A 14,363-nucleotide genomic window follows, 5' to 3' on the forward strand; every position below is an offset into this window, starting at 1 on the left:
TTCATGAGCATACTGCATATTGCGACTGCGTAGCGTTAGTTTTTGAGGATGTGCACAGCCGACGCTCCAAACAATCGCAGGGGAGGCGGGGCAGCCATCATGACACGCAAATGTGTAGTTAAAAGCAAGAATATGTCCGGCCTTTGTTATTATAAAGCTCTTCTTCCTGTCTTTTTAGTTTTAGTTGTTTGCAGGGCATTGTCTTTCTTAAAAGTAGATGACCTCATTCGAATCCCAGCATAGCTTTGTACTTTAATCAATCCATAAATCAACCAAATGTTATTTATATAATGGCAACAACAACAACAAAAGGGATCTCATGATACTTTGCAAGGCTAGCCTTTAGAGCTCCAACATTAATCCACCATGAGCGAGCAAATAGCAACAGCCATACGCAGAAACTTCAGAAGAAACCTCAAGCAGAAGCAGACTCATGAGTGGACAGCCATCTGCCTGGACCAGTTGGAGCCAATCCCATCTGTCATTGGGCGAGAGGCCGGGTACGCCCTGGTATGATCGCCAGAGTACCCGGCGTAGTCCCCACACAGAGAGGCCCACTTTGTCCGTACCGGGATTCGAACCAGGAACCTTATAGCTACAAGGAGACAGTGCTATTTTAGTACAGCACTTAAAGCAATAATCTTGAAGATTTACATTTAAATAAATGTCTGTTAAGTCACTATCTGTCGCTGAATGAGGTAACACAATGGTGATTGAGCCTATGGCCCACTGATGAAAGCCTTTGCATTTGCTGTATTGCAGACTGGGTGTCCGTGGCGAGTTTTGTGGAAAGAATCACAAGCGGCGTCCAGTTAGTGACGCGTTTTCCATCAGCCAGCAGTGGTTGGTCTGCCAGAGAGGGTAGGCGGAGCTAAGCGGCTGCTTATTAAACAGTAATCTACTATGGCTGAACAAACAAAGAAAAGATCGATGACTACAGATACTTGATGCTATGTCCAAGGTTGAAACCTTTCTGTCACCCAGTGTATGCTGGGATATACTCCAACCCTGCAGAAGATAAGCAGGTGTAGAAAATTGTGGATGGATGTTTGCTGTTGTTTCTGTCGACATGGAGCATTACTCACCGGTCAACCATTGGGACTGGGACCGGCAGCTTAGAGGGGGAGAGTCTATTTCCTCAGTTTTCCTGAGCCTGCCACATTTCATTTACTGTTCTTTTTTTTTTATCAGGTCGCACACCCTCTCCTCCTCAATCAAAAAACAAAACTTGTTCTCATTTTCTTTGAACAATACAAAGTTTTAAACAAATGTTTGCAGTTCAGCAAAAAGAATCATGCAAATGCTGCAAGACTTATGTAAATGTTTCATCACAGCCGGACCAGACAACAAAGCAAAAAGAGATAAGATGCATCTAAATAAAACAAGAGTGCTGATTGACTGAGGGAGGTTTAGATATGAATAAAGAAAATGGTGTTGAATTGTTTATATAATGTCCAACTGTTCCACCACGAAAAGTGGAGAAGCAGTGAGGGATATGGTGTGGAATATAGAAATAGCCGATTTGCAGCGCTGTCTTTGAATTGATCTGCATTCTTTGTTCTTTGTTTCCATTAAATCAGGCAAAAAAGGTAATTTATGAGGCTGCTGGTTGCATCCACGTCAGCTCAGCCTTCACCGTCTACAACAGAAAACTAACTCAGTCATTTTCCTCTCATCAGTTCCCCCGGGAGACTAATTACCTGAGATGATTAGTGGAAAAAAATCCGGCTGCTGCTGTCAGCTCTCTGACTGAGGAGGAGCACGGAGTTGGCAGAGGGAGTGACAGTGATGTGACAGAGGAGTCTGAAGAGGGTGGATGAGGAGTATTTAAGAGCTGATGCACCGTGATGCAGAGATCTGCAGCCGAGGCAGCCTGATTGTATTAAAATTCATAAAACTCATCAAACATTCAACTCTTACATGAACCTGCAGCTCAATCACTGAGGGACACACCCACATCAGGCCTGATTACCCCGCTCCAAATATACATTTCACAATAAGAGCCTTTTTTTTTTTGTTGAAACTGTTTTGTAGCTGTTTCTGATTGAGACCATGCGTCACACCATCAAAGAGCAGCTTCATGAGTGGTTGAGGTTCTCCCATCATAGTGTGAAGGGTTTGTAATTATCTCCAGAGGAAAGATAAGGCTGTTAAATGCAGCAGCATCTGGAGGCCGTCAGGCAAGTGGCTGAAAGGTCACACTGAAGGTGATGCACCTACTTGAATTTACACGTGAGGTCAGAGGCTTTCTCACCAGTTTAAGAGTGAGTCATATCGTGCATTTTTCAGATGGTATATTGTATAGCTGGCAATTACAGCCAAGCGCCAACCTCCAGGGCTGGGAAACAAAGCCAATGTGGAGGTGCCAAAAACTGCAGTTCCTCAGGTTTCCACTTGAGGCTGGCTCCAAAGATGAGTCAGTCCCCATTAGACCCCATGTTAAACTGCTGTTAAACTGACAAAATGTTTTTTTCTTTTCTCTATTCATGACAAAAGTATGGTGGTGATTTTTTATAAAACTAACCCATTTAAATTTGATCAAGTTCTGGATAACTTGAGGGATGGTTGCTTTGAGTGACAAGTAGGTAGTGCTGGCAGTCAGCTAGGTGTCACCTCAGCTAATTTGAGACACTGGACTTGACAATCACAGCTGTGCTTGAGTTGTTTGTGACATTTCTTGATTTTTCATGCAAATTAATTCAATTTCATGCAGTTTATTGTAATAATAGACCATTTTTTGGTACATGGCTTGTTAGCTTTTAGCTTTTAATTCATTTTGAGCAGATAGGACAACCTGGAAGTCAGGAGTGTTGCTGGCTTTTCAACGCAGTGAAGACGGACCGTGTTGAAGAGAAGACCAGTTCTTTTAAGTTTACGGTTATTTGTCGTACGTGTCGTTCACCAGGCGCTCTCTCTATGGAGGTGTTGGCTAGTTAGCAGCAATTCCGCTACACTTCACAATCTCTCTTAGCATCTTCTATCTTAAAAATAAACCACTCCGTTCAGCTACCACCACACATAGAAACTTATTAACACAATGGTTTACTAGCTAATGAATTAGCCACGAGCACAGACTGTATAGCTTTGCCAACTCCTCCCTCTTCTCCAGCACCACCGCCCTCTCCAAATAAAACCAACATGGCGGCAGCTAAGATGCCGAACTCAAGGCTTCAAAAAGGCCGTCTAAAAACCCAATAGATGATCACCATGGCTGCATACATTATTTATACAATTTATGATCAAAACCAGGTGGGGCAACCAAAGATTAAGGGGCTTCTTCATTTGTTTTGTGATTGCACACATGAGCTGCTGTGTGCGGAGCTGTAATACATTTACAGATCACATAAATGAATCCTGTGGCAGACAGAGGACCTTACTGTGCCTGTATAAACCATATTTATCTGCATAGAATAGCTGTGTATGTGGATGTTTGTTGTTGCTCTCACACAGGAGACTTGTTCAAAATGAAACGGGAGGAACTGTGAACTCCCTCGGAGGCAATACAGCGACTTGCCAGAGTTACATAACACAGTGATTGCTCCTTTTAAAAGACACTGGAACCTCGGTGCTTTTCTCTGCTCCTGGCTCACATTTTTCTACACTGGCAGGGAGTGGATCCATTACTTAAATAACAGCAATCATAAAGCGCTGTAACAATGGAATGAATGGGCGAATTGAATCAGAAATTGTCTCCGGTTTTAAGGAAAGAAGGACATTTGCTTTTAATCTGTAAGAGGCTTAACCCCCGACTGTGAGAGGAGCTCATGTTTATAATCCCTGAAGACACAAGTTTATCAAAGTTGTGGATTTAGTGATGAAACATCCTCCCAGCGCTGCCAGTCATCACAATCAAATAAGGCCAGTTTGCCTCTTCTTCCAGCATAAAGCACTGAGACTGAGCACTGTTGTGTGCATCCTATACAGGCCAAGAGTACATGGCTAACCCCATCCATCTTAGTTAATAAATAATTATCATTAACTTACTTAGATAGGGGGCGCAGGTTTAGCGTGATCATGTCATCCCCCACTCTCTACTCCGCATATTTCCTGTCTATCTTCAGGTATCATATCTAAAAACAGGCTTACTTATGTATGCTTTTATTTTGTAATCTTATGACCTAAACTAGCAGCCTGTTATTTCTGCCGCTGGACGTCGGCCAATAAATAAAATAGCAGGATTTAGTTTGATAAGAATGATGAGGTCACATTTATTCAAGAGGCATAATTTTAAAGCTAAGGTCGACACTTTCTGGCGTATTATGAAAGTAAGTCAGAATGGAAACATTATCATTTATTGCTTACTGCATATTTTCTGTATGAATATTCCTGCCTTTGTTAGTATATGTCCGTTAACATAAGGTCAGCGTCTCTATTTATGTTATCTCCCCTGTCAGATGGTAATCGGACTTTAGACTGCTTATATGAACTGTCTGAGTCTCCTTGTCTTCTTAACCGGGCAGTCAATGTAAATGTACCTGAAGGCTGAATTCCACTAAGGACAAACATGTTGTATTATAACTGCACTGGGGCATACTGGTAAGGGCTTGACCTAAGGGGTAGAACTTGTCCTATAGTAAGACATAAAAAACATGATGTTATAATCGATGACATACCTCAGAGGTGGACTTATTTGTCATGTTCTCGTCGGCTAAAGCTTGTCCTGTGTGTTCTATAAGAAGCCAGTGTAACCTCCTCTCTGGGAGAGAAGGGCGACGTCTGTCCTCAGGTAATCTCTCTCCATATTGTACACAGCGTATTGCTCTTCAAATCCATCAAATGGTTTGTGTGTTTATTTCACAACTTCAGTTTTGCAGAACAGTATCCTGGCGTTTCCCATGTTTCCCCATAAGACAGTTATTCATCTTTCTCTGGGTTTGTTGGAAAAGTTTGGAATAATGTATGTATGTAAGTATGTAAAACCCACAACACAGAACCTCAACACACTTTGTATTTCCTTAGACCCATTGTTTATCCTGGAATCATGTATCATGGAGGTGGTGATGTTGTACTGAATATCACCACGACTGTGATTTGGTCGTAGGCACGAGGCCGAAGATAATCACAGCTGTGACGACATTCAGTACAACATCACAACGTCGCTTTAAACAGCAGTTATACAAGCAGCAAATAGTAATAATCAACAACCAATTACTTTATGCTCCACCAACTCAACTAGATCCACAGCTTAACTGAAACTGGACATTTGTTGCCAAGCAACCCAAACATTCTCCTGCACTCTATCCACACGTTACCACAGAACAGCTGTTTGTAATCATGTACATTTATCTGTTTAATTTATCATCAACCAGTGAAATAAGAGTCTTCTGTGTGATTCAGAGGTACCAGCTTCATTAATGTAGACATACACAATGTACTTTAATGTTAATTAACAGTACTCAGAACACCTGGCTGAGGCAGAGTGATACACAGAGTGAAAAGTCCCAGTGATGTTGTCCTCTGTATCAGCACTCATGGAATGCCTCTTATCCAATCAGATGACTTGGTCGAACCAACTGTTGTATAATACAGCATTTTACAGCAGAATACATTTTTGGAGTAAAAACACAGATTGTTTTCACAAATATGTTCCTGTAATCATGGCTGATTATCCCTGAGCTGTGTGGTGACTTTTATTATGTTTTATTTTACCCCCCCCGGGGATTCCCACCCATAGTATGGTTCAGGACCCCCGTAACTAAAAACATTCAACTTAACCAAGCAGAAGAAGTGAATGCTCAGGATTTTCCTCAACAAACAATTGTATATAAACCAACACAGCCTGATTCATTGTCACCGGCTACATCACCTAAAGGAAATAAATAAACTAAAGCCCCTTTTACACTGCCAGTTCAAGGCGGGATTATTATGCGTCTTCTATGTAAAACGCAAGGAGGCGGAATGGTGTGGCGAAGTCGTTCCGCCTCTGAGCCAGCATCGGAGGTGGAAATGGAGGCGTAACTGGGGCGAAACGACGTCTGTGTAAACTGCAGAGCCGGTAGGGCGGAACAGCACTGTGTGTGTATTTGAAGCACGCGCTGTTTGTTTACACCTCAGGCCCGTTTTGCTTCTGCAACGCCAGAACACTAAGTAAAAACAACTGGGGCGGCTTAACGCCGGCGTTGCTTGGTCCAATGTAAAATGGCAAAGGCTGCATGACGGCGGAGGTTCGTTACGGCGCTGAGGCGGAACCGCGGTGTAAAAAGGGCTTAAGTTAATACTTTAAATAGTCAACATATCCCCAATACTTATTCCCTAATTGCCTTTTGCATCAGCTTTCTGCACCACTTCAGCTGTATCTTTGCCACATTGTTATGCAACCGTCACTTTGCCAAAAAAAAAGGACAAATTCAAAATTTCTACCTCACGAACTAGAAAATGAATACAGACTGAAGCCACACCGACGCCTGTCTGCTCTTAAATAAAGCAGTCAGTTTGGTGAATGTGACTTAAAAGACTTAAAGCTGCACCGACAGATGATGGTTAGACCTCCACATAATCTCCTAAAGCCTTAGTTCATTGCACGAAACAAAGGGCAATCTCTGCCTACCACAGAGCAGCGCAATGTCAAGTTCAGAGGTCACTAAAGGTCACCAGTAATTGGTCACTGATGAATGAGGCGTTTGAGACGAGTAGAGGCGCGTCTAATCAGCTTGTAATTCGTGCCTGTTTACTGAAGGAAGCAATCTAATTTTCTGACTGTGCAGTCGTGGAAAGGGATGTTGTTCCCTACTTAGGTGGCATATAAATTAGCACCTGCAATGCTGAGTCACCTGGCGAGCTGACAAAACAACGTACAATGACTCATTTAAATATTGTGGAGCTCTTTTCAAACAGTGAAGCAGCTAAAGGCAATTTGTGCTTCTAATTGAAACAGAGAGAGAGAAGTTAAATCTGTATTCAATCTGTGGTCTGTCCAGCAGATCATACATGATAAAGGAAGCGTCCACGTGGGAGGAAAGTTTGAGTTTGTGATGAGAGGGACTCACATGGCTGAGTTTGAGCGAAAAAAATAGAGAAAGCAAAATCAAAGCGACGACGAGAGAGAGAGAGAGAGAGAGGAAACTAAATCTGTCCCTTCCCCGTCACACTGGCATCTCATATGTTTTCTAAAAGCAGTGAGCTCAAAAAAATATCTTTACCTTCTGCGTTTCCTTCTGCTCACCTGTCAGGATGGTGACAACGCCGGGCTCGGAGAGAAGGAGACAGACAGACAGAGATAGAGGGAGACTAATAGAGAGAGGCGCTCTGTGCTCCATTGCTGGGCTCGCCCTCCATCATCCCTCCATCTCATTTCATTTATCAGATGTAGCCTGGCAGAATCAGCCAACCTTGGCAGTGATTATGTTCACCTTGTCAGTCATTCTCTTAGGATGTGTTGAGGGAATCACGGAGTGAGAGTCACAGCAATACTGGGACTGGGTTAATTTGCAGCTGAAATCTGCTAGTTAATATGTTTCTTATAAAGATGCTTGTCAATAATCTGCTTTATCACATTAGGTTTATGAATAAGCTTGTTTTTTGTTAGCTTCAATATAAGGTTGGGGACAACGGTGAACAAGTTAGGGCATGTCTGGTTAAGCCAGTGGTTAGCAATGAATAACTTCCAGCCAAGTCTTCCTTTTCTGTGCACTGCATCGTTTACAGTCCAGTTAGCAACTTGAGATGCAAGCGTGTGTTTAGATCAAGTGAAGCAAATTTGGCGCCTTTAGATATGTCAGCAAATTAAACGTAATTTCATGGTCGTGTCATTTCGCGCCCGTTCATCTGTTTTTGGTGACTCTCAGTTTCACTGTATATAATGTTACACAGAGGCTTCACTCTGGCTAACTACAGCGGTATGAAACTGAAAAAGAAACACATACTCAGATTAACAAAAAGTAAAAATGAAGCTTTGTCAGGTCTGTCCTCGAGGAGAAGAAAAACACTTTTAAAATACTCGTTTGTTGAACGTCAGATCGATCATTTCCGATGCAATCGAGGAAGTCGGGAAGTTGGGAAATCTGAACGCTGAACGGCGTTTGTGACACAGCGAATTTATCTCAAGTTGAATTTTTGAGCAGATTGTTAGCTGTTAGCATGCAGATGCCTGTTTATAGAGATTAATAAGAAGCTAAGCATTGTAAGTTGACCGCTGATGGGAGCCGGGATGGCAATACAGCGGATTACGTTCCAACTGCTTTTGCTCTCCACACAAACAGTTTTTCCTGCCTACGCCACAGCCTGTTGATATGTGAGTGGTCAGTATTACTCGGACTACAAGCGTAGTACAAACAGAAACCTGTACTAAAACTACACGTCCCTGCCTACAGATTCTACGCTTTTATGTAGAAATGTAGAAGAATCTGAAGAAACCTGAGCACCAATTAGAACAGCACCCAGAGTTTTCCATCGACACTACTGTCTTACTGTTAGAAATAACTTTTTAGATCATGGTTGTTTTTAACCATCGTCTGGATCGCCTGGTTATCAGAGAAACATGCCAGGCTAAAGTTAGCGGCAGCTTAACCTCTATTCGGCGTGGGACCGGATTTAAGTACAGGAAGTGTTCTGGTGCTTGTTGATGTTTGTAGTCTGAGTAGTACTGGCCAATCACTTATCAGCAGGCTTTGGTGTATGCAGGAAAAACAAGTGGAGAGCAAAAGGGGTGGAACACAATGTCGTAACTCCCATTGGCAGTCATATGAGCGTCGGAGTATCACAGATTTCTAAAAGTTTGAACAAATAGATCTCTTGTTTTAGAGAGCAGACCTCTGTGAATAATTCAGTTCCTAGTACATATCTCAGGAACGACCAACATCGAAGGGCTACTGACTGAAAAAGGACTATGAAGAAACAAGCTGAGCTAACGTCTTACGCAGGAGATCGTTTCTGCTTTATTGACTGGTTTGCCTTGTTGCCAACCTGAGACGGTTAACAGCACTGGAAGTTTCACCAGTCACTTTGTCCTGAGGAGGAACCCTTGACACCGTCTCCACACCGTTACCTCGGCCTCTGAACACTCGTTCCATCAGTCTAATATTGACGAATGATGTGTGGTGTTGGGTCTGCTGAGTTTTGTTCTTAACTCTGAAGGGAACAGTGCACTGAGGTCTGAACGGAGCCAGGATTATGAGGCCTTTGATGGTGAATTTTATGATGAGAGTTCAGGCTGGGTTGGTGACATTGAAGCGTGAGCAGGAGACGACAACATCTCAAGAAACTGAAGCAGCAGAAAAGATTTCACAGGACCGCCCACTCTCTTTGATTGACAGGTGACTGCCAGACTTGAATAACAAGGCATGATGGGAGGGATGTTTCAAACAGCAGCTACCGTAGCGTGTGGATGTGGAATGGTTTTCAAAACCTTGTATCTTACAAGTACTTTACTTCCCATTAAATATTGATCTAGCGTGCATCAAAGCTACCGCTGTAAGTGGATTTAAGATTGGGTAAGTTAGCAAAGACGACATGTGTGATAAGCATCTTAAAACATTATCACACAAGCTTATAATAATACAGCAGGAGAGAGATAATACAGGGAGAATGGGACTATTAATTAAACTTTGTCTGTACTTTCACCAATCCATCGCAGCAAAGCAATCCATCTTTTAAAGTCGTTCCAAATGATTGAGGAGCACAAGCTTTAATAATCCAACAACTGAGGAAGGGTGGGGAGATGTGACCCTATTTCTGGAGTTTAATGTGTGTGTGTGTGTGTGTTTCAGAGAGAGAGAGAGAGAGAGAGAGAGAGAGAGAGAGAGAGAGAGAGAGAGAGAGTGTGTGTGCGTGTGAGGAATGAGGAAATTAATTAGGCTTACCATGGATGGACATGGGATGGTTGGAGGGTTTGTGTGCTTCTATACCTCCATACATCTACATGTGTCCTCTGACAAGGTGACTCGACAGACAGCTGACAACATGTTAGACAGTGTTTCTCTACATTTTATCTTTCACACAAATTACAATTAAAAGCTGGGCGATTCTTGCCACAGAGGACGTCAGTGCAAAGACACAAAGACAGAAAAAGGCTTTTAAATTAATTTAGCCAATAATTTAGTTACAAATCCGCTTAAATAATAGTGCTAATCCAATTGGAATAGCAAGGACTTGAGCTAAATTTTGATATGGTCATAGTCTTAATTCACTCACATGATTAGACCTGCAGTTGTACTGCAGTGTACATTGAGTGTATATTAAGTATAGTTTGTTTGTGTGGGGCCAGAAGCTTCACATTCCACAATAAACACATTTTCCATCATGGAGCTGCTCAGTGCAGCAACAGTATTCTGAAGTTAGCTAATGAGCTTTGACTTTGCTTTGAGCTTTAAGTGTTAACTATTATTTATGGCTGACTGAGTGACTGACTGAGTGACGGTACTTTCACAGCTGTAGAGAGAGTTGCGACATCGCAATGGCGGATCATGGAGCATATTGGACCTCCACTGACGCCACTCCTCCACTGCTCGTCTGGTGTCCTCATCTATGTCCGCAGCGCGCACCTGCTTTCAAACACGTCGTCATCGGCCTCATAAGGACAGTACATGTAACACATTGCCTACAAAAGCGAACATTGACCTGATGCGGTCAGCCACATACTAGGCTTTGACATACTGTAGTCTTGTTAAAACTTTGGTGGAGTTAGGTTTTTTATTTTGTGTCAAATTACTTTTTAATTGTTAATGTTCCAGCACATACCTGGGATTGTGTAAAGTTCCTGTCGTGAGCTTAGATAGTAAATGTATTAGAGTAAAGAGTAGTGAAGATTTTAGAAATTGAAAGGAATTGTGAAACTGTCACACCTGTCATGACACAACTGTTAAACAACAACTTAAGGCCCGGCCCATACTAAAAGATCTTTAGAATGTCTCAGGTTGGCAACAAGGAAAATGTGAGAGACCTCACACATGACCACAAATAACAATAGATTTAACAAATTTAGTTTGTAGTGTGTGGAGAGCAACAATGTGACCAAAACACACCACGGCTTCTTAAAACTGGAAATCCCACAAAATCTCTCGTGGTCAAACGTGACTTTAGAGTAAATGACAGAAAACATGGCAGACGACATGCAGGAAAACTTGGTGATGATAGTTTTTAGACTAATATTTAGAGAAGGGTCCAAACGCAGACCTCTTTCCTCCGGCACCAAGTTCTGTGAGCCAATGGGGTTTGAGCTTGGGCTCACGTGACCTCCATGCTCAGCAGCTAGCTTTCCAATGCTGTTTAATATACTAAATAAACAATGTGTCATCCGCAAGTAACTTTATAACTGAAATGCAGTAGTTGTTTTGTCAGTTTCCCGATCCATGAAAATACAATCGTCGTCCCGCATGAGGTACCTGAGGAGAGAGGTCTCTGGGTGCGTGAGTAGAGAGGTCTGAGCTACTGCATTTGGACCCTTATGAATTTTTCCTGAAAATTAACAGAGATGGAGTGAACATGGCTGCTGTTGTTGTGTTTCCTTCTTCAGTCAGCTTGATTCCCAACTGGCTGTCATTTGTTCCACGTGACAATCCACAGAGTGCGTGCTGGGCTGTACTCAGGGTTCCCCCCCCACAACAGGATATTGTAAACATTGAATAGTATAATGCGTACGAAAACATTCTTCCGAGCAGATCGGGGGAAGTTAGATCATTCTTTCCATACCTCACAGCACAGGAAAATCTGGCGAGATAATCCATCAAAAGCATCAAATATCAGGACTTTACTTATCTTTGCTGTAAGGGGGGAATCAGGCCCAGAATAGGTTTGATTCTCTTGTAGTGTGTACTCCGCGTTAACCATAATAATAAGTGCATAAGAAAATGTATGTCTGTCCCATCTGGACTAAATCAATCCATAATCTTTCATCTGTTATAGTTACGGTTAAATATCCCCATGCAGTGCACAAGCAACAAACAGAAGCAATGCGTTCATGCTGGAGAAAACTATTCTCAATTGTTCCACAAGAGTTTCTATGTCTACTCTCTGTTGTAACCACGACAGTACATTGTAATTGGCAAGTATTCAAGCACTTATTTTTGAAGGAGGAAATTACCCACTTTTATCAATCAGCTTTCGACACAGGTGAGTGTTGATTCCATAATGATAGTATCACAACAGAAGGCTCCAAATGCTCTCACTGATGCTAGACAGGCTAATCAGGCACATCTATAAGTACTGAAATGCCTTGCTGGTATTTATGTGCATTACATTTAGAGATGGCATATATATGGCGCAGTATAAAGGACAAAATTAAGAAAATTGAGAGCCAGAGGGAGGCTATATTGGATTGGCTACTGGCTAGACTGGTCATTAGCTTCTGAGGCTGGCAACTATCACGCCGAAGCTAGCAGCCCACTGGACTGGCTACTGGCTATGATGGTCATTAGCTTCCGAGGCTGGCGACTATAACGCTGAAGCTAGCAGCCCACTGGATCGGCTACTGGCTAGGCTGGTCATTAGCTTCCGAGGCTGGCGACTATAACGCCGAAGCTAGCAGCCCACTTGATTGGCTACTGGCTAGGCTGGTCATTAGCTTCCGAGGCTAGCGCCTATAACGCTGAAGCTAGCAGCCCACTGGATCGGCTACTGACTATGGTCATTAGCTTCCGAGGCTAGCGACTATCACGCTCAAGCTAGCAGCCCACTGGATCAGCTACTGACTAGGCTGGTCATCAGCTTCCGAGGCTAGTGACTAGCACGGCGGAGCTAGCAACCTAACACAACCTAGCCAGTAGCCGATCCAATGGGTTGCTATGTCAGATGCATCACTTGCCGCCCTGGTCAAATGAATAGGCGACTTCTCATTCACCACCACCGGCCTCTCAGTTACCTGCGCTGGCTAATCATTGGCCAGATCAGTAGCTGGCTTCGGCAAGGATACAGCCTCCCTCGGCCTCTCAATTGTCTTAATTTTGTCCTTTTCCCTGCGTGATAAGATTATGTTAGTCATAACACCTGATATTTGCTGCATTTCTACAATTTTGGAAACTTGTTATCGCAACTCTCACAGGAGAAGAACAGAGCCTGGAAAGGCCCGATCACTTGGCCTTACATGCTGATATTCCAGATAACATCTTCCACTTCCTGGTTGAATGTTATTCACAGTGAGCCTCATGCCACAAGCACAGGAAGCAATGCTAGAGTAAGAAAACAATCACACACGAAAAAACAACTTCAGTGTTGGTCTGTAAACTGGAAAAGTAAATACTAGTTGGAAGCATAATCCTCAAACCATTGTTCCTTTAGTGGCAGTCGACCTTTCAACAAAATCACATGATCCTAATCAGCAGGAATGAGTTGTCATGGAAACAAAGATGTACTTTAAGGACTTGTCTTGCACAAAGGCTGACGTGAAGCTGAGCGAGCTCGTGTGAAATGGTCGAAGGCTGAAAAACAACTGATAATTCACCTTGAGATGGGATCGTTTTGTCAGACACATCAAACATGTTTTGTTTTGTTTTTTACAACTTTTCAGTTACTTAAAGTTTTTTACTTTTCAGGGTCAAAGAAGAAGCTGCATTTTCTTTACTGCGGACACCACGTATGACTTCTTCTTAAGTGCTTAAGTGAAAACATGAAAAATGGACGTGTGTGTGCGTGTGTGTGCGTGTGTGTGTGTGTGTGTGTGTGTGTGTGTGTGTGTGTGCGTGTGTTTGTCACTGTAAGTCTATCCAGCTAATTATCCCATTGTGCTGTTGTGTGTTGTGGGGTCACAGAAGTGTTAGCGGCTGACAGGCGGCTCTGTGAGATGATCACACCATCTCTGTGTCGGCCTGAAAGCCTGAACACACTGCACCTGCTCACACACACACACACACACACACACACACACACACACACACACACACACACACACACACACACACACACACACACACACACACACACACACACACACACACACACACGCATACATACACACACAGCGGGCAGGTTTCCAGCTCTGACAGGATTTACACAGGAGGAGAACAAACAGCGATCTCTGATCCTGTGTGAGCGGAATGTAACCATTTTTGATCCTGCAGGTTGAATATGAAAATGTTTGTGTCACACCTGGCAAAATTTTACGCTACTTGTTTTTTAGTTCAAATATATATCCAGCTCAAATGTGAAATGTTTGCTTTTCGGCATCGGAGGTAGTAACAGAGGCGTAACAGAGGCGTAACAGAGGCGAAACATTGGTGAAACGGTGTCAGTGTAATTGACGGGGAAGCAGGGCGGCATGTGTGTGTAGGTGAAGCAGGCGCTTTTTGTTAACACCTCGCGCACGTTATGCTTCTGCAGATGCCAGACCACTATGTAAAGACACACACTGGGGCGGCTTTAGGCCGGTGTGGCGTGGTCCAATGTAAAATGGCAAAGGCTGCATGACAGCGGAGCTTCATGACAGCGCTGTGGCA

The 14,363-nt window shown here is 43.1% G+C and overlaps 1 protein-coding gene across 1 annotated transcript in view; it reads left to right on the forward strand.

The window, feature by feature from the left end:
- Positions 1–366: 366 nt before the first annotated feature.
- The window catches only part of pex5la (peroxisomal biogenesis factor 5-like a), a 112,599-nt gene continuing 98,602 nt past the window's right edge, over positions 367–14,363 (forward strand). The window contains exon 1 of the mRNA XM_069680646.1: positions 367–510. Coding sequence (XP_069536747.1) covers positions 367–510 — 144 coding nt within the window. The remainder of the gene's footprint in view (positions 511–14,363) is intronic.

The sequence above is a fragment of the Semicossyphus pulcher genome, unplaced genomic scaffold (assembly GCF_022749685.1).
Source record: "Semicossyphus pulcher isolate SPU_LCO1_2020_fin unplaced genomic scaffold, fSemPul1.0.p SCAF_4, whole genome shotgun sequence".
NCBI lineage: Eukaryota > Metazoa > Chordata > Actinopteri > Labriformes > Labridae > Semicossyphus > Semicossyphus pulcher.